The 23,557-nt window shown below is 38.9% G+C and overlaps 1 protein-coding gene across 3 annotated transcripts in view; it reads left to right on the top strand.

Moving 5' to 3' along the window:
- bs (serum response factor blistered) overlaps positions 1–23,557 on the top strand; it is a 244,418-nt gene that overhangs the window by 17,138 nt on the left and 203,723 nt on the right. For all 3 annotated transcript variants that reach the window (XM_076119337.1, XM_076119336.1, XM_076119339.1), the window contains exon 2: positions 6,178–6,420. In XM_076119337.1, coding sequence (XP_075975452.1) covers positions 6,178–6,420 — 243 coding nt within the window. The remainder of the gene's footprint in view (positions 1–6,177; positions 6,421–23,557) is intronic.

Below are 23,557 nucleotides of genomic sequence, written 5' to 3'. Positions count from 1 at the left end.
CGGGCATTAATTTTTGGCAATAAAAGAGGAGCACGCATGAAATGATCGGTACGCATGCGCGCTCGGATGCTCCGTGGGAAAAGCGGCCGCTTTGTACTCCATTGTAGTCGCAATTAGCTGGTTTTTTGGTCCGCGTTGTCGCGGGTCGCACTTGTCACTGTAATGTCGTATCGCTATGTCCCGGCCCGAATGCTTTCTCCACTTAATTCGTGAGTTTACCACAACTCTTACATCGGACTCGGCTTTTTCATTAAGGAACACTGAGGGACAAAAATTCACGAAGATCAAATGTGTTTTTTGCAATTCATAAGTGGTTATTCACGTGTGAACGGTCTGACTGACGTTTTTCATCGTCAGTTGTCCGTTTTAAACTCTTCTCTTTTTTTCGGTATTTATTTTAATTTGATTTCTTTCATTTCGTGGTCCTTAAATTTCCCCATTGGCTTTAATTCTGGTTTCGGCACGTTCTGTGCAGTTGGCCTCTAATCCCGGAAACAATTGAACTTCACGAAGCGAATTGTTTTACACAGAGTTGTTACGTTTTTATGACCGTTTAATTTCTGACTGACTTGTTAAAACTCAAGTCTGTGTTAATTTTTTTCAAGTTTATTGGCATTGTGGGTTGCTCGTTCTATGCATTTAACGCATGCTTAATGACGACGTGAAGAAGACTGAATTCAAGTTAATAGTGCAGTAAATGTGTTTCTAACTGCAACCTTTTGATCGGCATCACAAGCTATTTTACTATTACCACTATTCCGGGAAAGCGAGAGACGACATAAAGAAATTAAAAAACGTTGATGAAGATTACTACATATTCTAATGAGTTTATTTCGTGGAAATGTTTAGTAGAGCAGCTATTTCGCGGACGGTTTTATTTATTCACTCGCCGCTATCGTACGAATCTAAACTTTCATATTTTAAAGCATTTCATAAATCGCTTGGGCGACGTGTTCCCAGCTCTAACTGGCCGATTATCTTGTTTATAGAGCTATTAGCCGGCGTGCTATCGGATTCTGTATCTGATCTCCGCAAAAAGTGTAGTTTTCATCGCCCAGGAGACGACAGCTAGGATGCTGCGCCGAGATTCATTTCTAGGGTTGACTCTAGTTCCGCATGTTTATTTTATTTTCAAAATGGATATGTCATTACGAAGTACTATGTGAGTGCCATAAGATTTAGAGTAAGACTTTCTGTAGGAGATGCATCGTACATCACAGTGTTGTTTCACAGTTATACCTTCATTTTTTACACATACATTATCTTATCTCAGAAGGCTACTCGAAAGTTTTAGAAAAACGTATTGCACCATAATATTCGAACTTCATGCATCTATATCTCATTAGAAAAAGAAGAGTATTAAAAGTGTTCATCTCTCGCTTCATTTGTTGATGATGTTAAATATACAGTAACAGTAGCATATAATTTAATTCCAGTTAGCGTGGCGTTAGCGTGAAAATAACGGGCTGTTTTACAATGTAACAGGTGATGACAGGTTGACAGGCGATCGTTATCTTGTAACTAGTTATCTGGTTATAGTTTTTTTGATATTCGCGAAACTATGAATACGTTAATGTAATTTGTGCGTGAAAAATGGTGTTTAATCGCTGTTTTATTATCTTGCTTTTGGGCTCTCCGTAAGTGTAAATTAAAAGAACTCTCACGCCAAGAATTGCTCGTGTCGCGGGGACTTTTACAAAAATACAAACAACGGATCTACAAATAATTGCTCCGAGCGGGAATTGAACCCACTACCTCCCGACTCAATGGTAGTGGCGTGGCGAAATTAACCAATGCGCCATAAGGGCAGACAAGAGCAGCTTGATTTTTCATTTGGTATGAATAGTCTCGTATGAATGTAGTTCATTCTTCTCAAAATATAATATCCAATATCCATACACCTGTATCACCCAGCTACTTTACCCACATCAAATTCCTGGTCACTTTACGCAATACTTACAAATGGAGTATAAGTATTGTAATTTTATTTCCTTCTCCAATATTGTATTGACATTTACACCTTTCAGGGTCTGTTTATAGTACTATGTGTCGGATTATACGACATTGTGAAGATTTAAGTCACAAGACAACTCTGGCTGCTGTAGAACTTAATATATGACTATAGAAATAAAAAAAAACTATCTTCTTGCGAACTTGCTACCCTAGTACTTTGATTTGACATTTTATAACAGATTTTGAGAAATAATAAAACAAATATGAGGTTGATTTGATAGGTTTCTCTGCAACAGTATTAGTTTTGACCTAGCTTGCAAATATGTAGAGAAGATAAATGTTTGTATTTATTACAAATGGACTATCGTTTATCGATATCCTTGTATCAACTATCAAACGACAAACAATACTTTCCCTATGGTAATATTAGTATTATTGAAACAGAAAACCGTGCAAACACTCTTTAGATATTGTACATATAATCGCGATTGTTTTTACAGGACAAGCAGTCCCAACCTACACAAATATTGTACGGGTTGATACTGTTTGTGAACTTAGAGACAGTGTACTTAAACGAATCACGAAATGGCTATTTATATACGCAATTGTTTAGATAGGTTGGTAAACCTTCGCCCACGCACACTTAATACGCACGATAAGTGTTCCTTTCAGTCTTAAATTAGCGACGAACAATGGAACATGGAATCACTGGATATCGTAACTTTCCTCTTTTTCTTGCCCACTAATATACGACTCAATTTGACATAATCGTTCGCGTTAATTCTCAGTTGTCAATTAAAGAGAACAGCGTTCATGCATCACCTATCATTACGATCGACTTTGACGGGTTACCGTTTTTAAATCGCCTTCGGACAAACTCGAGCAAATTCGGGCCTACGACTCGTGCGCAAGTAACGAGTTTTGCGGATTTTTGTTGCACCTTACTACAATCACTTGTGGTTAAACTGGGGCATTTATCCGGTGTTTCTTTTTTGCATCAGGCGATCTGTCAATCTCGCTCCGTCTCTTAAAGGATTATATCGTATTATAGAAGCGTGTTCTAAGGGATTATAGTGAAAGTCGTTAATTTGTGCTATTAGAATGCTTGGCACGGCGGCAATTAGAACCTGTATGTGTTACGGTCATCACTGCTCGTAAAAGTGTCAACATTGTTCGTACGAGACAATTTATTTTTCTTTATTGCGATGTTACTTTAATTTAGGGCGTAGTTAATAGAAAGGTTAGAAAAGCGAGAATACTTAAAACATCTTCCAAATAGTTTTTATAAGAATAGTAAAAAGTGTTTATTTGTTCGTCGTGTTGTTCCGCGCCAGCCCTGTGTTAGGTCATCGAGAGTCAAACGGAGGTTAACCAATTGTTTGCCGGTTAATCATGTTTCAAACTAAGCTATTGGTTTTAAACTTGGACAGAGTAATTTGAAGTTAACTGTAAAACAGACGCGATAAACTTATTTCAACATGAGAATATTTGTTTCTGATAAATTTAAGCGTTAAGTTACAAAGTACCAACTGTTTTAGATATTCAATACTGTTTTGTGAATACTTTATAATTTTATTTAAAACTATTTGATTAACTTCTTTGATGTGAAATTCTTTTGTCGTTTTAAGATTGAAATTACTGTTGGAAATAAATATGAATGTCTAGATTTCGTTCCAATTTGGTTGTTTTGTCGATTTGTTTTTTTGGACTGTAACAAAGCGTAAGGCTTCCAAAATGTATTAGCAAAGCGAATTTCTACAAAAACGTTTCATGATATAAGATAACTTGTGCCTCAATAACGAGTGTATGATTAAAACATTTGAAAGTTATTACAGATTGTTTTGCGCACAATTCTCTTCGTCGACGTGATTAAGATCGAAATGAATATTTATTCACGAAATCAACAATCTTAATTCACTCATTTCACTCAACTGTGCATTCGATATTATTTATGTACACATGAAAAAGATCATAAAAATCAATTGCAGCAATAAAACCGAATATTTGCAATACATTTGTATCGATAATCGTTTTTATATTACGTTATCTCTGCTTTTTGATATTGTTTATGTTACGAGTTATATGTGTCAAGTGGAAATTACGCAGTTTATGGTAATTAATAGTGCTGTTTTCTCTGCGCAGGAGTGCTGCTTTTATTCACATTACAATATGCAGATTAAGGGCATGTAGTCGTATGCTGATTAATTGCGCAGTTTAGTTGTATGGGGTGTGGTTAGTGCCGCGATGACCAATCAATATCTTTCGTAAAAAAACCACGATCGCCATTTTTTTCGAAATTTTTGCCACACTTTCAATCAAGCAACGCCTCGTTGCATCTGATTAATGACGTAAAATCATAATTCTCGTTATTCAAAAGAAATTCACCATTTTTTAAGATTGACCTCAGTACCAATAATTTCAAGTCCACTGAAATTTCACTGAAGCCTCATAAATCATGTATAACAACGAAGCTCATTATAGGTGCATTTGTAATTGTCAATTTCGGCAGTGTCTTATACCTCGACCGAGTTATCTGTTCTGTCGGTGGAGACTTTATATTCTAGTTAATAAGGATCATTTTCGATTGACCCAGTTTCAAGGCAAGGGTGTCGATGTCAAAGATGCAAGCAGTAGGTTCGCTAATTACAACTTTATCATCAATCACTTCAATGAATGGAGCAGGGAAGCGCGGGTTTTAAGAAAAGAGCGATAAGTTTGATCCGCGAATGAAATAGAATCTTATCACGATAGGGATTAAGATGAAAATTGTGGAATTGATTATTCAATTAACTTTAGGAGCGGTTGTCTGCGTTTTCAGAGATTATTGCCATTGAAATGATACTGTCCGTCTCCATTGATTTTCGCTGATATACCGTTCGTTGTGACATTTGAAACACTCCTTAAATTAAATTAGTTTTGTGGAAGAATTTGTTATTCAAGCAATCCGTTTGATGAATGGTTTTATACAAAATGTGCTCCAAAACTATGACCGAGTATTCAAATAAGCAAAGTGAATGCATTTGATTAAATTTTTTATTCCGTTTAATGCTCGTGTAGATATTGATTGAATGTCAGTGACTTATGATCTATGAACTTTGGAATGTAAAAAACATCTTAGCTTATTGATGAGATGGTAGGCACTGTTAAATCTTCGCTAAACTAGAACATGCAGCTCGTTACAATTTTAATACTATTCAAACTTCGAAATATACCGGGGAACAAAATAATGGTAAAATGGTTTACAAATTATACCGTTACTGGGTTAACAATATGTCAATGTTACCGTAACCGATAATGTAAGTGGGCGATCGCAGACACCGCAAACCGATATTATGCAATAGAAAAACCAAATTAGACGCGACATATTAAAGCCAATTTGCATTTAGAGAAACCCTCTATTCTTAACGTGGTAAGGTTGACAATCTATTTAGCGTCAATTTGAAAGATGAACATAATACGTCGAACTACCTGAATCTTGTCAATTGACATATTGGTGTTCCAACAATTTGTTGTCACACAACTCTTAATATGAGCGCATTGGAGGCGATATTAGAATGTGCCATCTGTAAACAAACGTTGGCCCAAACGTGTGGGTGTTGGGCGCCAGTGGGTGTGATAATTCGTCTTGCATACACAAAGAGTGCCGTGAGAGAGTGATATTGCTCCCGAAAACGAAACTCAGCGGTTTACATACGAATTAGTAGCGTGGGAGAGGTGAAAGGTCGGGAAGAAAACTTTTAGGACGCCGATTACACCGGCCGTGCTCAACTTTGAAGCACCGAGCCTCAAATTGGGCTGAGTACTCCCCTTATCGTGTTGTTGACGAAACAAAGTAGTTTTCCTGTCTCGTGTAATGAAATAACAAACTAACATTTCGAGGTCTAAGTAAATTGTGTGAAAGTCGACGATGAAAAATGTTGTGTGTAAAGTAATCTAGAACTTTCAACGGTATGAAAGCGTCGGTTTTAGGTCGACCTAAGACTTGTGAATTTCTAAACGCTTAGAGCGCTTTTAAATAAGACGTTTCAGAGTCTTTACCAAATGAGGCCTAGGTTTAGTATTCAGACAATTACAGGTTGAAAAGTTTTTGTACCGCGCACGCAGCTTATTGAAAAATCAATACCTACCTGTACGCTCACAAATGCTCACAAAATATTACTTAAGTATTTTACTTATTCAGCGAAGGTTTAAAGTGTTAACGAATTGTTTTGTTGTTGTTTCTAGGCATACGAGCTATCGACCCTGACGGGGACACAAGTGATGTTGCTAGTCGCGTCGGAGACGGGTCATGTGTACACGTTCGCGACGCGGAAGCTCCAGCCGATGATCACGTCAGACTCGGGCAAGCGGCTCATCCAGACGTGCCTCAACTCGCCCGACCCGCCCACCACCAGCGAGCAGCGCATGGCGGCGACCGGCTACGAGGAAACAGAGCTCACGTATAACGTAGTAGACGAGGATATGAAGGTGAGGCAATTGTACGCGAGCACCGCGCAGTACCCCATCGAGCACCACCCGGGCCTGGCTCCGTCGCCGCTGCAGCAGTACCACCAGCACCCGCCGTGCCCCTCGCCCCTCCCCCTCAGCTCGCTCGGCCAGCCCTACTCCCACCCTCACCTCTCCCATCCCCACATGTCCCATCACCCACAACGGTAGTTCTGATGGCACTTAGACTAAATCCTGATCGATGCGGCCCCTAGCGGCAGGTTACGACTGTTTAACGAGATAGTCACGTTCTAGATTAGCTTTTTAGGTAAGAGAAAGAATAATATACAAGCAATAAACTGTTTTGTTAATATATTTTGTAAATATTTTGACGAGTAGATTGTTTTCGCTGATCACGTCGCTCCGAGGGTTTGAGTTACGGACGTGTTTATGAAAGTTTTTTTGCGCAATATAATAAAAATGTTCAGTGTATGTTGATGAGCGAACGTCTCATAACCGATTGCGAATCGAGATTGACGTATTCATTCAGATCGTTAAAGATAAGAAGCAGCCGTGGACGTAAGAAATGAATTATCACGTGGTGGAATTTAACGCTTCCGTTGACGGAGAAGTGCTCATTTATCATTATTATTTTCCGACTTGCTCTGTTCTTACTTGTAAATAGATTTCTAAAGTGTAATCCGTTTAAATTTCAATGCGACTCGTGCTTAAAATTCAATTTGAGCTCCATGATTCAATTAATCTCCAAGTAAAAATCCTATCAATGAAATTGATGATCCGAGTGCAGGAGATGTCGAAACCGATATACGATAGAGCGGTTCAGTAGCGAAATAATCTGATTTAAAATCGGTTTATAATTAACGCCACGGACCGGTTTATCGTTTAGAGTGACGACTCGGAAGTGGGAGCGGTCGCGCTACTATTGATTCATTATTATGAATGAATCGGCCTTTCATTCTGTATCTTTGAAAAGTTCACGTGTTTCAAACGGTGCTTAATAATATTGATTATAATCCAATTCGTTGCGGGACGCTTTAACGACCACTCTATTAGCATACATCGTGGAGCGCTGGGGAAAAACGTCTAGAAAACTAAGCAACAAAAGTAACGATAGCGGTAAATATTTATGAAATTCCAAAGAGAAGAAAGAAGCAGCTAATAACTAAGTAGCAGGTGTTATTTAAAACTAGAGACAGTTTCCAATTATCAAGGGAGCGCGCTGTCGCCTCAGGTTCTAAGTCCACTCGGTCCCGCGTGATCCGGATTATCAAGAAACTTAATTGAAAATTACTTTCGGTGGTACCGCGGTACCGCTAGTGATTATTATAAATTCTCCTGTCAAACACGATGCTCGGCGTCGTCGTACTGAGAAAATCAATCCGAGTAACACAGTGGCTTTCACGTATCGGCTCATATTCTCACAGTACATCGACAGTACATCCAGAACCCGACTTCACCCGTGGCTCACACCGCACTCTTATGGTGTGTATTTCACTCGATAACTATCACACCTAATTGTGTACCGAATCGTCTCGTTCGCGCGAACGGTAATCAATGAAACCCGCAACTGATCAAATACACCCAAATACGGCTAGTCTGACGCGTCGATTCATTCACTCGCTCGGATTCGATTCATCCATTAAGCGCTGAACACACCTTGCGCCACTAATCGGACACTATTTATTCATCGATTTGTACCCAGTAGCTGGTCTCGCTGCCGTCGCGTCGATTGCACCCGACGATTAATTCTCGTACCTAATTTGCATATCGTTTTAATTTCGAACCCATCCGGCGCCCACTGAGCCTTCGCCCCCGACCTCGAATATCGCTTGTCAGCTCCGATATGTTGAAATCGATTACGTCGATTCGTTCGTTTTGCGGGCGGATTGATAAAAATCTCTCGTCTTCAGGTGGGTCATTCTCACCGATTCCACGTTTGACGTACGGAAATAATACGTCCGGAGCGATATTGATCATTATTGTTCGCGCATCATCGATAAGTCGAATCGATTGAAATATTCACGCGGTAATTACGATTTGGAGAGATAAGCGCGTCCCGCGAGGAGCGCGCCTGAGATTTCTATCGCGCTGTTCTATTCGCTGTACATGTTTTCGTGACTTTGTTATGTGTTGGACATACCGTATCTCGTTTATGTGTCTTAATATTCAAAGGCGGCATTTTTCTCTCCCGCTAGGAACAGTTTCACCTGTCATCACTGTGAAGTCGTTTACATAAATATAATTCTTTACGTATTCTCACCGTGTAATGCGTCGTCTGGTGTGTCTGTTCCGTGAATATAAACTGTATTAGCGGAGCGAGTGTTTGGCGTAACGCTGCCGTAGGATGCAGATGCTCTTGTGCATGAATTAGCGTTATAAATGTGGAAGTCGGTCAGTGCCCTCGCAACGCTCGTATCCCCTAATCGAGAATACTCATGTTTCGTAACATCGCAAACTCTTGAGATTTCGCTTTCGGCGCGCGCGTGCCCGCTTACATTCCGACGTGGATAGTTTCTTTCTGTTTTGTATCACGTTCGTGTCTCCTGTAACTGGTTCTCCAAATGTGTTTAGGAGTCGTCCACACGGCTCGTAAATTGTTGTTTTTTAGGTAGTGACAATGAGGCTAGGAGGCTTAGGGCGCGTCTCCAACAGCGGTGAGTCACGGCGCACATAACGTATTCCGTGCGCGTGAGACGCGTGGCGTCTATTCTCCACATCGCGGTAATCGCTCGTTAGGCGTCTCGCACCTCGCTTTATTAACTTATCAATACTATTGTTTTGATAAACGCTCGCCGCAATTTCAGCTGACTCATCGTATTGTATCAGCTAATGTATTACCTACATAATTGTCTGTGTGTAAGCCGATTGGTCGCCTTGTGCAACTCAAAAGCAACAATAAAGCTAATTTGACTAATAGGTGCGTTGTAATCATCGCCGCGTGTGGCTCTAGGATTACAAGAGTGCGCCGGCTCTTCACTGTTTCATATCAACGGTTAATGAACGTCGTTCAACGTCTATTGTTCTACTCGCAGCTTTATTTGATCTTTTGTTCCTAACGTTTGATTACACTCTCGGGGACATATTTGTGTGTAAATTTTAAGGAAGCGGGTGACCACGATTCGAGCCGGTCCGCGTCTCTGTTGGTGCGATCATTAATTTATTATTCCTCGCGTGAACGGATCGCCGGTTCGATATTTTAAAAATTATTTAATGTTTGCGAAATTCACGTTAAATGATCGGTTCTCCCCTGTAATTAACATGGTGCCGCCCGACCACCCGGAGGTAAGATCGATGGACTCACAGTCGATCAGCTATAAGGCTAATATTCGTAAACCGCCTTTGCCGTGTCTCCGGCCCGCGGATAAATGAAGAGATCTGTCCGACATGAACGTACGGGAGGTGCACTCGCAATTTGGTGAAATTTCCACAAGAGCAATGACCGTAATAAATACCATTCGCGCCGTCATTTAAGTAATGGATCGGCCAACGTATCTGGGATGAAAGTGGCGAGTGTGGTGAGCAGCATCACGGTATCACCCCGCGTGTCGCGCGACTAAGCGAGCAGCCCGGCTTGGCGCGGTGGCGCTCCGTCACTGCGATGGCATCTTCCGCTCGAGATTTGGGCAGCGCGTTATTTCGAGAGCAGTGCGCTTATCCACATTCGCGGTACGTATTATTTTAGGAGTTGCGTTGGGCGTCCACTCCGTGCACTATTACGGCAGGCCTGCGCCTGCGCCGCTGTTGCATAATTCAGACACGAGCCCCGCCGTTTGCATTCCGATACTTGATATGTGCTTTCACATGTATTTATGGACAAGATTTTGTGTCTCCGTAATGTTTGGCGAATAAATAAATTGTGTTTAAGGCATAAATACAATGGGCGAGCCGGCGGCTCCCCTCGTTACGTCGGCGAATGTAAAGTCCGAGTAGCTTCTTGTGTTGTCGACATGTCAGCCGGTGAGATATACCGCGGGGCGCTCGTGATGCGCTCGCTTATTTCGTTGTTTAGGTGCTTCGTTACACTGCGCTTTATGTCGGCGCTTACAAATTGGCGAGAATCGAGTCGCGGCCGGCCTGCTCGGGAGGGCGTCACAAATCCTCCGACCAAATTATGCCCCGACGTTTACATTGTACATCATTCTCGTGACGACGTACGCCTGACACATTTATTAATTCCACTCTCACATTTATTATAACAACAACAAACAATCTGCCTATTTTGACGGGCAACTATCGCAATAAATAGTGGACGCTTCTAACTGATGGGTCGTTTCCCAAGATTTTCAACGACGACCCTATATTCCGAAAGCCGCGTTGTTTTGTATAAGCGAGGTAAACATTCTAGAGGCCGGTGCCAGCTAATCCGAAGTGAACGTCATTATCTAGCAGTAGCATCTGATCTAACAATTCCGCTCACATCTCACTTACCGCAATTCTAATGATTTGCGGCGGAGGTCCCCCTTTGTATGCGCTGGACACGGTCATTCGTATGCACGTTGTTGCGCCGCTATCCCGGGCTGCATCTCCAGAAACTTCCGTGAAACGGCCCGATTGCTCTAATTGAAATTTATCCGCGCTCTACTGCCTATCTCTAGCTAGCTTTTTAATTCGTTGCCATTAATGAGTGCGGGCCGCATTGTCTTCTCGGTTATGTATGCGCCCGATTATGCGATCTCGTTTACTGGATTGACGCGAGGACGCGCCTCATCCATTATAGATTTAGTCGGGACTGTATCGTCCGACTACATACTCCAGACGTCTGTGTCATTTCGATAATTGGACCCTCGATTATGTGCCACTTGCGCAATTCACAAACATCTGTGCTAGATCCTTTGATTGGCAGCTATTGCGTCATCCGGATTTATATAAGGCCAATTAAGTGTTTTGTTTTTAATTAAATACAGTATAAACGGCTGCGCCCGGCCGCATTTATAAGCTTAAGGCGTTCATTCGCACTTTGAAAATAGAAACCGTGTACACACAATTTCTCGATTACCTCACAGATTATCGGCGGATCGATGTACAGGATCGTCAGACGTTACGTACAGAGATCCGAGTCGATTAATTCGACGAATCCAAGTCGGCCCACTTCCTAAAACTAGACTGGGAGACGCAGATGGTTAAAATTAGGCCCGCGCCGAGAATAGCGTAAACTGCGAGCGGAGCGCGTCACCGCGCGCGCTCCGACCTGCTTTAGATATTGTGTTACAGTACATCACAGCAGATCGATGCTGTTTTTCTGCCATCGCTGCCGCGTTATTTACTATACTCGTGATCCCAGACATGAATCATACGCGGCGAAAACATTCCCAGAATACCTACTACGATCACTATACATAGCACATGCGTTCAGATAAACCTAAACAATAGGTTCAGCCTAAATGTCTCCCTGTACTAACGTCAAAGATAAGATAATATATCCTAAACATAGAATACTCTACATCGAGAGTAACGCCACGTGGTCGAACAAAAATAAGTTTGGTTATTTCTAACACTACTCCCTCCGTCTCCGCACAATAAAATGTTCAGACTCATCGATTTGACATAAGAAACAAATGTAATGATTCAAAATATTCGCATGAGAGCATCGCGGTCATAGCTCTTTATCGCAACATGACAGCGATTCTTTCCATCTTATTGTTCAAACAATGTTTCCTTCTGTTATTGAAAGAAACTTATCGGTCAAGCTTTTGTATAGCGATCTGTGTGCCGTTTTGGCTTCATCACTGTGTAGACTAGGATCTATCGGTTGTAGTACAAGTCCGTTTTATCAAGTAATGTCTTCACTAGTGGTCATAGTGAAATGGTATTGGATGTAGTCCGGTGCGATGGTTCCGCGTCCATAAATTCAAACTAGCGTCCCAGTTGAGCTCGACCGTTACCGCGTGGGAAATGATTGGGTCCCGGCTCCGGTCGGTAAGGCTTTGTTAGGACGATTGTCCACCGGAGTGGTGTAGATGCGCCGATAGGCTGTGTATAGTGTGCCTTTGCCCGCGGTGACAGCTACGTGGGAACGTCGACCGGGATTGTGTGTAAACGCCGTAGTTATTTGGTTACAATTGTCATTTTTGTTTTTGAAGATTTATGAGCGCAATTTCATGTTCTGTTGTTTCGGAGAAACGGCTTCGATTTAACATTGTCTCTCCATATCGTGAGGATTGTTTCACTCGGAGTCATGTTTATAGATAGGTTTGTTTGAACCGTACCGCGATACGCTAACGGTTGATCCTCAAAAGGCACGCGAGTTCAATTTTCAAAGACATGTACGGAGCTAGTCTACACTTCCCACTATAATACGTATGTACATGTATTCTGTACATTGTGTTACGTTATTTTCCCTACAAACACTTGTGCACACAGAGTGGAATTGTACTTCCAGTTATAATGTATTCAACACGCGTGCGGCGCTAACTCGAGGGCCATTCAGTACTGAAAACAAATCCTTAGCTTTTGTGCCCGCCGATCCATCATAACACTTTTTCTATAGGCAGTATCAACGAGCTTTACACAAACAAAACCTTTTGAAATGCAAATACCCCAGTACGTGCGGATTAGTTCCGCTCGGACTGTCGTGGGAATCGTCCAATGTCCTAAACATATTAAGGGGCCTTTCAAAACGGACTAATTGTAGTTCTAAACATTAACCTTATAAGGCCACCTACATAAACGGTGATATAATCGAGGTATTGGCTCATGGTTGCATTAGAATGAGGCGTGGGTGACGTCCTTCCCCGCCGAGCGTGGATCGTGTAATGGCGCGCTACACATTCGCGCGTGCACTGCGCCCGTACTCCCGCGCATGATTTATGTATGACCACTGTGGCTCGCGTTGCTTCATTTAACTAGATATGTTCCGGAATTATTGTGTTGCGGACAACTATCGTACCGTTGCGATCGTGTCGTGAATCTCAACTCGTCGATGTGATGTGCATAGCGCTGAGGTGTTTCAACGTTGCCAGCGGATTAGCTCGTTGGTTTCTTGTACCGAAACTCTACTTACACTTACATTCTACCCTATCACGGATTTTTCCAATCGATTGTGCAAAGTTAATGTGAATATTTGGGCTAATGTTTTAATCAGCAAAATATCGATATTAATTAATATGAGTGGCTCATATTGCAGTTGTTTACGGTTCTCTTAATGCGTAATCGATGCCTGTCACCGACTCCTTAATCAGTCCAGTCACCGAAATTGCCTTCATTAACAAAGCGGGCCTTTCTTTAAAAACTGTATCAAAAAACCAGTTTGTTTTTTCTCTAGAATCGAATGTGTCCCTTTTAAAAACTGTAGCAAATTAAATTGGTTACGTTCAAAAGGAAAGTAAATTTTGAAACCTGAATGTGCATGTGATTGTCTGACCAGAATTACAGAAGCATTTCTTTCGATACCCAACCGGATCATTTATTGGGTATGTCCAAGATCAATGAGAGATATTTAAATACGTAACACTTGGTTGAAGAGCCTGTAAAGCTCACGATCCGAATCCGCCCATCTCATGAGTTTCTGATCACCTCAGCCAAAAATAGTAATCAGCAACTACGGCAAGTTTTTCTTCAATTGACTGAACAACATGTTGTAGAAGGGATAGGAAGTGTGGAACATCATCACACTATTCTTATTTCTGTACCGTTGCGTAGCGCTCTCATGACGAGATTGGATCGTAAAGTCGTGAAGATGGCTCGTGGCGTCCCAACACCCGTGGCACAAGTTAAAAGAACTTTGAAAAAAATGCTCTACGCGAAGACACTTAGTAAGAACGTACTTACATTATTTGTTATCTCAAAGATTAAAAAACATATGTCCCAGAACGTTTTATCTAAAACGTTACACACGTTTCACTTATATTCCTAAATAATACAACCTCTATCATCATAAAACGTTACATAAAAAACAATCAACGGGGTAGTCTTTCAATTCGAATACATTAAGCTCTTCTCTTTAGTTAAATCCTGAATCTTTTAACTTGCACCATCGTGAGATCGTAGATAAACCGATGAAATCGTGTTAGATTCGCCGCTGATCGCGTAAATTTGATGCGGAGACGACAGTGTTCGCCAATTTTATTACTGCTAGACCTTTTGTCTGAATGCACTCAGCGTTGTGCAAGGCCTTTGCAATTACTTCGAACGTTTCCTAAAACTCATCTAGCATTGAAAAATTTAATGACAGAACTGTTTCTTGGTTATAAACAATTCTACGTATAAGATCATCTTCGCCACGGCTGTAAAATTCGATGATTCGCCTATAATCACATAAAATGTTTTTGTCTACTAGACTTCCCTTCCTTATGACCAATCATGATTATTTTCCATGACACAAATTACTGACGCCTGTTAAACCAGCCAGTACGTGTTCTGTTTTACTTCACTGTTACTTTTGATATCTCATTAAAAAAAGGTTCAACCTTGCGAAAAGTTGGCTAACTGTATCAAATTAATGTGTAAGTATGTAAGCGAGCCGCGGTGGGCTGTCTCCCAGGTTGATCGATAACACGACTGTTCATTTGAACCGTATCAATACCGAACCGATTCGCTTTAAAACCAATACTTAGTGCAATTTTTTACAAGAGCATTCGCGACGAAACGTGACTTGAATATTGTAATTTTTGCAATAAGTATCCGGACGATAATGACCATATTTTTCTCAATGAAAGGCACGCGTAGCTACGGTAACTTGGGATTTCAAGATCTGATCAGTTGCATCACAATCTGCACCGAAAGTGGTCGTAAACTGACGAGCCTTGACAGTCTAGTATCGAGTTTTGTGATCTGTGACATTGCGGAATTGTCTATCGGCCATCTTGTTCACTCAAAGCGGCGTTAATTGTTGTAAGATAAGGACGCAAAAGTCTCCACGTTGACGCTCTCACTTCCGCCCGCCCACGACAGCGCGAGCGCAACCTACGCGACCTAACTTACTTTTTTAAATCGCAAAGCGGAGGTCTCGTCGCCACAATTGTTAGCGGCGGCAGCGAGATTTAAATCAAATGAATTCGTATTTACAATTTTAAAATTGTTTGGTTCTGCGGGTGTGTGACGTCATCACGTAGGTGGTGCGCGCGATAAAAAGCGTTCGCAGTACACTCGGAGTTACACAACCTTTCGAAATGGCCATCCTCCTTAAATTATGACTTAATTCTGTTCTCTCTTTTGTGCTGTTATACGATACGTTTTGTAATAATGGTCCTGCAATATCTACTTTGTGATTCCGAATGTCACTATTGCTCTCGACTTTATAGTTGCGGATGTTGCCGATTGTAAAATCCGACATAAACAAGTCGCAATATTTTTTAAATGGCACTTGAGACACTTTACACTCTGTTTTACAGTAAGTTGAGTTGCTATATTTATGGAAATATTTCTTTGTTTTCGGCTCTCTAGAATTCATATATTTGTGTTCTTAAACTTTCTATTGTGATACAATCGGCGCTTAATCTACATAACGAAGCGATCCGTAACTCAAACCATCGCAAATCGAATCATACAAATCAACAAGTCATTAACATAAAACCATCATAAATAGTTGATATATCAAAACGGAATGACGCATAGAATGTAGCGAGACAAGAAGACAAACAAACAGACATACGTGACTCGCTTTACCAAATCACAGACGCGAGGCTTAGCATAATAAAACGTTTATGTTCGCTATGTACATTTTGTTTATATTTTCGCGTTATTTTAACTGTTAAGTAAAGTTACGAAGTTATCGCAGAAATAAATGTTGAATGTTCGCCGCCTGAGAAATAATAAATACTCGAATACTATGGTCTAAATTCAACATTTACTTTTGCACCTACAAATCGATTACTGTAAGGTTTTACTCTAATGCATTTTACTCATTAATTCTCAGGCCATTAAACGAGTGCCATCCTCTTTGTAGTTTTAAGTTCAACGACGGAATTTGAACGCATCGAATTAATGTTAGGTACCATAGATAAATCTGTCTCAAAACGCAAATACCCCAATAGTTTTTAATTGGTGCTATAATGTTGGTGCTGCTGCAGCGACTTCGGATACATTCATGGGTGATCTCTTAAAAATTGTTTCATAATAATTTTAATGGTAAAATTCTAATATATATTTTTATATAGTAGTTAGTGACAAGTCCACTCGGGACCAAGTCCTGTTATTGATACCTGTATGTACGTAACATTCCCAGTGTGCGCTTCAGTGTATATTTTTAACATTGTTTGTGATCCATCCAGAGTAACGAGTTTAATGTAAGGCATGATGTGTGTGAGCGAATTTTGGTACGTTGGCCGGTGCTTTGTTCAAATATTCTGTGGACTCAAACGTGTTGCGAAATGAGTCGAGCGACACGCCAAATAGCCTGCTCTTACAATGATATTTCATTTTTATGTTACATATTAAGCCAGATAAATTATATTACCATTTATTTCTGAATGTATGTGTTTGTGCCTTAAAATAAGACTTAAATTACACTTTTGTGTGGTTATATTATATTTCAACGAAGCATCGGCCAATAAATAGTTCAATTTTACTAGTATCCAAATTTTAATAAACTGCTAAGTTCTAGTATAGTAAGAAAGTGCTAGTAAAATTGGATCTCGCGATTTTGACGTTGATACAATAATAATAATAAATTAATATATTAAGTGTTAAGTAACGTATTGTATTCCTAACAAGTGATGCGGTTGTACACTCGGCCACATAAATTGCTATATTGGCGTAATCTTGTAAATATTTAATGCTACTAAATTTTTAAAGTAAATTATACAAGTTCGTCAAAAATTTACAAAGTTTGTTGTTGCTGACTGTACTTATGAAGACTTATCGAAGTGTCTTATTAGTGCCTTATGAACGACCAAGTGAGAAGCCGAAGATTGTACTTAAAATTAGACTAAATGACTGTTTCTCAGTATTAATACGGAATCTCTTAAATATTAGGCCTTCCAAAAATGTGCTCATGTGTGAATTGGTACTTATTATTTCAAGAATTAATTAACCAGGCGCTATTGCTGAAGATTTTTTATTATATTGACAATGATAGTTCAAAGTTATTGACACTTCCCTTGTCCTAAATGTTAACAAACACAGTTTTCTTGATAATGTCATTAAAGTTGTGCAACTTCCAAAGTACAATTTACATTAAATTGAAGATATTACTGCAAAACAAACTGCTTTGCAAAAAGTGCTTCAGTCGCGAATTTATGAACATGGATGTCCCGCCCTGTACAATGCACAGCACATCCGACAAGCGAAGTGTCAATCATGAAATTAGGCACGCCGTTGACAGAAACATTAGCCGAACGCCGAAAAACAAAGAGAAAAACATCGAAAACATATATTTAAATATGAAATTAAGTTTTTCGACGGGCGCTCATTGCTTTCCGAGACGATTACTCATGTTTCGCTGATAAATGTGCGACGTGCAATAATTCCATTCTCGTTTAAGGCTTGTCCGTGTTAAGGCCTTTACACACACGCGGTAGCTACATGTATATTTTTGTATAAAATTTATAGCTCTCATTACAATATTTATAGTACAGTTTTGAAGTGCGACTTTATTGCGGCGCGTGTGGGTAATCGCTTTCTCGTACATTATTGTAACGAACAGTTAAGGCCGATTGTTTGCGAGATGTAAATGAAAATAATTAATTATCTTATGCATGTTACATGTACAATTTTATCAATATTTATTCTACAATAATGATCGTGTCACGTGAGTTTACAATAGTCATCAAAATGTAAAACTGTTAATGAATTCATTTACATGTCGTACGTTGGCGGCCGTTTCGGCAACATCAAGTGACAATATTATGCAGTGTTGTGACAATATCTGAATAACTCCAATGGTTGTGAAATGGCCGACTGCAAACAAAATGACTCGATGATTAAGTTTTTTACTATAATGTCGCATTTGGGACCTGACATTATTGTCCCAGGCGTGACGTAATAATGACAATGTGATAGAAACAATACCTAAAGACGCTAGATCATTGTTACTGTAAAATACATTTTTTTTGTAAATATGTACAATAAATAACATAATAAGCGAGATCATTTGTAATACTAGATGCAATGTTGTACAAGTTTTTTCTATTTAAATATTTTTTGAAAGATTTAATCTACTCTATTTTTAATAAACTTATTTTATCGTTTCAAGTAATTTATATTATGTGGTTGTACAATGTCGTAGATGAAATCGGAAGAGACATTACAAAAAATATATATATAAAAAATAATAAAATGTTGAAAAATCTTATCAGGTTTTGTATTGTGGTACGTTTAAGTTACCTTTCTCCCCATCCACTGTCGGATAATCCCTGGGAACTTGATCTTCTATGATGTCCTGCGCCGGGACTTGGAGTTTCACCGACGACTAACTTTTTGAATTTCAGTAAATGAAGCTATATTCCGCCCTCCTCGGGCGTAATGGTGAAACTTTAACGAAGGCGTCGCTTGACTGAAAATGTAAATAGGGGCGGCGACCGAGGGGCCCCAATTAGAACGCAACACTATTCTATCGACATTCGACACATCATTTAAAGGCCTAAAGTGATGTGTACGCATTCGATGGAATTTTGCTGTGCTTTAATTTTGGTCGCCGCCAACACGGACCATAAGGATCATCCTCCCGCCGCGTTTTAATTTTATTGCAGACATTGCCGTAAAACATTCAATTTGTCATTTTTAATTACATTACGTTATTAATATCGATGTTTAAGGGGCGTGTCCGATAGTGTTTGGTTTTTATCGATGATAAAAGCCAGCCGAATCGAGATGCTCTCTCGCTGATGCATGTAGACATCGGAGATATGCATTTTCGATTCAGACGGTTGATAGGTTTTACTGTGTCGATGCCAAAAGTTGCATGCTGTCCCCATAATTACTTTCGCCGTTCAGACGTGAATATTACAATAATAAACATGCAATAATTGCTCAATGATCCACCTTCGGGTTTGCGAACACCGACAGAGGAAAGGCGTACGAGCAGCTTTCTTTTGGCTTCGATTACATTACGTTATTATAATTCTAGTTTATAAGATTGGCCAATCTTTTGCGTCTTGTGAACATTGAAGACGGATTACGAAGACTGCTGCAAGGTATGTGCGATTTTCTTTTAATTTAGTTTTAAGTTAATTTATTAACTACTAACAATTTTACATTGCATTTTGTGTGTTTTTGATGTGCTTTTTCAGGTACAGGTATCAATATCGTCTTACAGGATTAAAAGGTTTATTGATTACTCTTACGCAATTTGACTGCATTGAACTCTTCGTGACCCATTTTTAAATATACGAAAATCATGCAGTATTGTTAAAAATACGATATATTTACGAACGCTAAAGATCTTCGAGTTGAGCATAATAAAAACGTTTCAGCAGGTTATTACCAATACACGTCGATTTATAACTCAGGCTTTCAAAACGCCATAAACATTACACTCAACAAAAGAGATAAGTAACACGAAACATATTAGTTTTTTCGCTTTCACGCCGACATATTGCAACTTCTCATGACTTTATGCACGTTTTTGCATAAAGTAACACCTTATTTTTCCACATTCATTAAATATATTATGCTGGACACCAATATTATCTGTGAGGGGTCAGAACTTAATGCATCCGTTTAAAATATTGTGACGTACCGTGAATAATCTTTGCTACGTGCGTTGCTTACTACATAATACCGTCCATTTTAATGTGAACCTTCGGTGATATCGTTTGCTGCGAATTCTTTAAGCGATTCTTATTTTTGTATGAGGGTTGGAGTGTCTTTTTATGCTGGTTGGGTAATTTCGCAAGTTGATCGTCATTTCAATGGGGTAAATTTATAGAGGATCGTAGTTACAGACTTTATTTGAGCGTCAATCTGGTTGTCTCGATGATTGTAGTATGGAGATTACACAGCTTATAATAGTACAATGGACGATTGAACTGGCGCGTATTAGTTTTTGTGTGGTCTTTGATTAGTAGGTATGTTCTGTTTTGTGTTCTCAAACAGTATTTGAATATACTTATAAGTAATGATATTCTATTATAGTTTTTAACTGGTATTTTGAATAATATCTTAAGCTATATTACGTCTTTACCAGCGACTGTCTATTAAAATTAAAATCGAATATGAAAAAAAACACAAATTTGAATATAATTAGTTAGTAACTTATATTGCGTTTAAAAAAACACAAAAAACAGCTATCATTTCAACAGCAATCTATATTTGAAGCGAAAACCAACTCATCTATTCTGAAATACCACAATAACGTTCACAATTCGCCGATACATCACTTTCTTGGCAATCGTTCTCCATTACAGACATTCTACCGTCGTTTTCTCGCATACCCCTGAATATATTTCACTAAGTTCTTTTACCTACTTCGTTAGTTTGTTACGGGACATAAGAAAGTTTTTCCATTTGACGGCGCTTACGTGTGTATTCTGCCCTTATTTTTGCTAAGCCCGCTCTCGGGTTATCGCCGTACAACTTACGAACTCATGTGAAAAACAGTTCCCCGTAATCTCTTTGGGTAAACATCTTATCTTGATTGTTTGGGAAGAACTATTTATTTTACTACTTACGTTTTAGGAAATGTACTTTGGAAAAAACTTCTTGGATTTTTACTTAGCGCTTAAATTGAGAAGATACTGGTTAGAAAACATTTATATTTCCACCAAAAGTGAACTGCGTTTTCGAAAATTCGATTCTGTTTAACTTGACATTTGAATTTAACAAAAATTTAAAAAGAAATGCTAAAGTACTACCAACCTGTGTTTTTTTATAAATATAATAAAAATAACAACTACATAAATATCTGAAACATAAAAAGTAGACCGAGAAACTTAATTTTCTGTATTTTTCTTCTTTCTCTCTCCTTCAATTATTACCCATGAACAATTTCTAACACTAAAAAAGTAAATCATTTATTACATTTTCACGTACAATACAGTATCATTGCGTTGTAACGCTCCATAAGTGCCGTGTTATGTTGATTTACGACTGTTGATGGCCACATTATGCTGATATTGGTCAGTGAGAGCTGTAATGAACGCGACTGCTAATTACTTAGATTCCTAATTAATTATATGGAGGTATTTGAAGGCGATATGCTAGGTGTCGAGGCTTTTTTACTCGAGAAAACTGTTAAGTGAAATGACTCATGTCTTTTGTTCAACTTGTTGTTAACAAGAGATATTTATTTATCGTTTTATTTGCTTGCTATATTCTTCTAGCCCTTCTGAAACAACGCATCGAAAATAGCTATAAAAAATAGACACGTCGTTCAAAAGTAAGCGTTTAATGTTAAAACAAAGTCCGAAAGGGATTTTATTTTAAACTGCGTGGCCTGCTTTGTAAATAAATCATACCAGCAGTAACTATTAGAATATGTCGAAAAATAGCATTGTATGTCTAATTTATTGAGAGCGAAAGAGACTAGTGTGATAAATGACTCATGAACTTGCCTCGCGCAGTGCTTATCTTCTTTTACTTAGAATATCGATGACTAGTATTATGAAACACGTATTATTATAATATAGAGTAGAGATCCAGTTATCACATAAGTACCTATACTCCACGAAAATTTAAAATTATTACACGTCATCTTACCTCTCGCTCCATTGACAGCTAAGTACTGTACAAGACGCCAGCTAGTTGAACAAACTTCGCATACTTGTCGAAAACTTCCAAAAATTTCGAACAATTACTCAGGAAGGTGGGTAGTTACAACTTTCCACTTACAAAGTGTGCCGTTCCTGTCTTGGCAACGTGTACGTTATATTAATGCAAATTGCTATATGGCCAGTTTCGCGTTATCAAGCATTTTTATTCTTACCAACAAAAATACCGCGGCCATCTTACAACGTCGTTTTATCACCTGAGAATAATAATATTTAATACTCTTATTGTGTTGTTTACAAATCGATTTCTTTGCCAATCATGTAGGTGATGAAAAAATAGAGTTATAGGCGCGTTTAAAGTTATGGTTATAGCTCGGGATGTTTGCTTTTTGTTCGAAGGTTGATTGACTTCAGTATTGTAGCCTCGCTTTAGCTAGTGACGGCCGTGTCGTTATTCACCGCTCCTGGAAAAAATAATCGATTCCACACTGTCAAGCGGGATAACTAAACACCTTCTGTTGCCGTGCCCGCACTTTTATTAGTTTTCTGACGAAGTATAGCAGCACAATGTAAACAACTGTCAGCTAGAGCTGGATGCTTCCAGTTAAAGGCGGAAGATTTTTTGTAGCTAAAGAAAGGACTAGATAATTGAGTAGAGATGTACATTTTACACCAGTAATCTAATGTGTAAAAAGTCTGTAGACAATTGTTTGAAGTGTAATATAGAAAAACACTAAAATTGCATCTCTTAGAAATATTAGAACGCATTAGTAAATGATCGGAGAGAAGAAAAATAGTGTTAGTATATTTCTGCTCGTTCCTGCGTCACTTAAAGTCAATGTGCAATATTATTTCTAGCTTGTTTTTTTACAAAAGAATTTTGGGGTGCGCCTAACAGATCGGTCATTAACGATATAATTAATACGAATTATAGAAACGATATTTGTATCAATTTTGTATACTTTCTATCGCCCACGCAAATAGATCTAGAAACTTGTTGTTCTATTTGATAGTTTTAAGTTGATTCGATGTTCTACAATTCTACAAGGTTCAAGGTAGGCCAGGTGTGTCAACCTTTATTTAGAAAAGGACAGAAATATTGCTATTGAATATGACGTCTCTTTTTATTAATAATTTATAGATGTTTTGTAATATCTTGATTTTTGTGAATGGACGGGGATTTCCTAAGGTCGATTAGATGACCTGAATGAATGGTCGTGTGAAAATATTATGTTACGAAAAGTGATTTAAATTAATATTGAGATTTATATTAAGTATCTCACTGCTTCTGTGCCTGTCTAGAAGTATTATAAGTATCTTACTATTGTTTGTTCAACTGTCCAATACTGGCGTATTAAACAGATTTTGAAAAAGTACAAATGCATAGGAACTATAAATTCGTTGAAATTTTTCGCATTAACGTCAAAATTCTCATTTTGATCCTCAATTCTTCGCACATTAAATCTGATTCATATGTAAATTGCCGTATTCGATGAACTTTTAGCTTTTTTATATAAAAAATAAAATTGGGCGTTACTCGGTCAACTTGACCCACACACAAAAACACCTAGTTA

The sequence above is a fragment of the Anticarsia gemmatalis genome, chromosome 10 (genome assembly GCF_050436995.1).
Source record: "Anticarsia gemmatalis isolate Benzon Research Colony breed Stoneville strain chromosome 10, ilAntGemm2 primary, whole genome shotgun sequence".
Lineage (NCBI taxonomy): Eukaryota > Metazoa > Arthropoda > Insecta > Lepidoptera > Erebidae > Anticarsia > Anticarsia gemmatalis.
The sequence above is the reverse complement of the archived record's forward strand: the minus strand, read 5'-3'. Positions and strand labels throughout refer to the sequence as shown.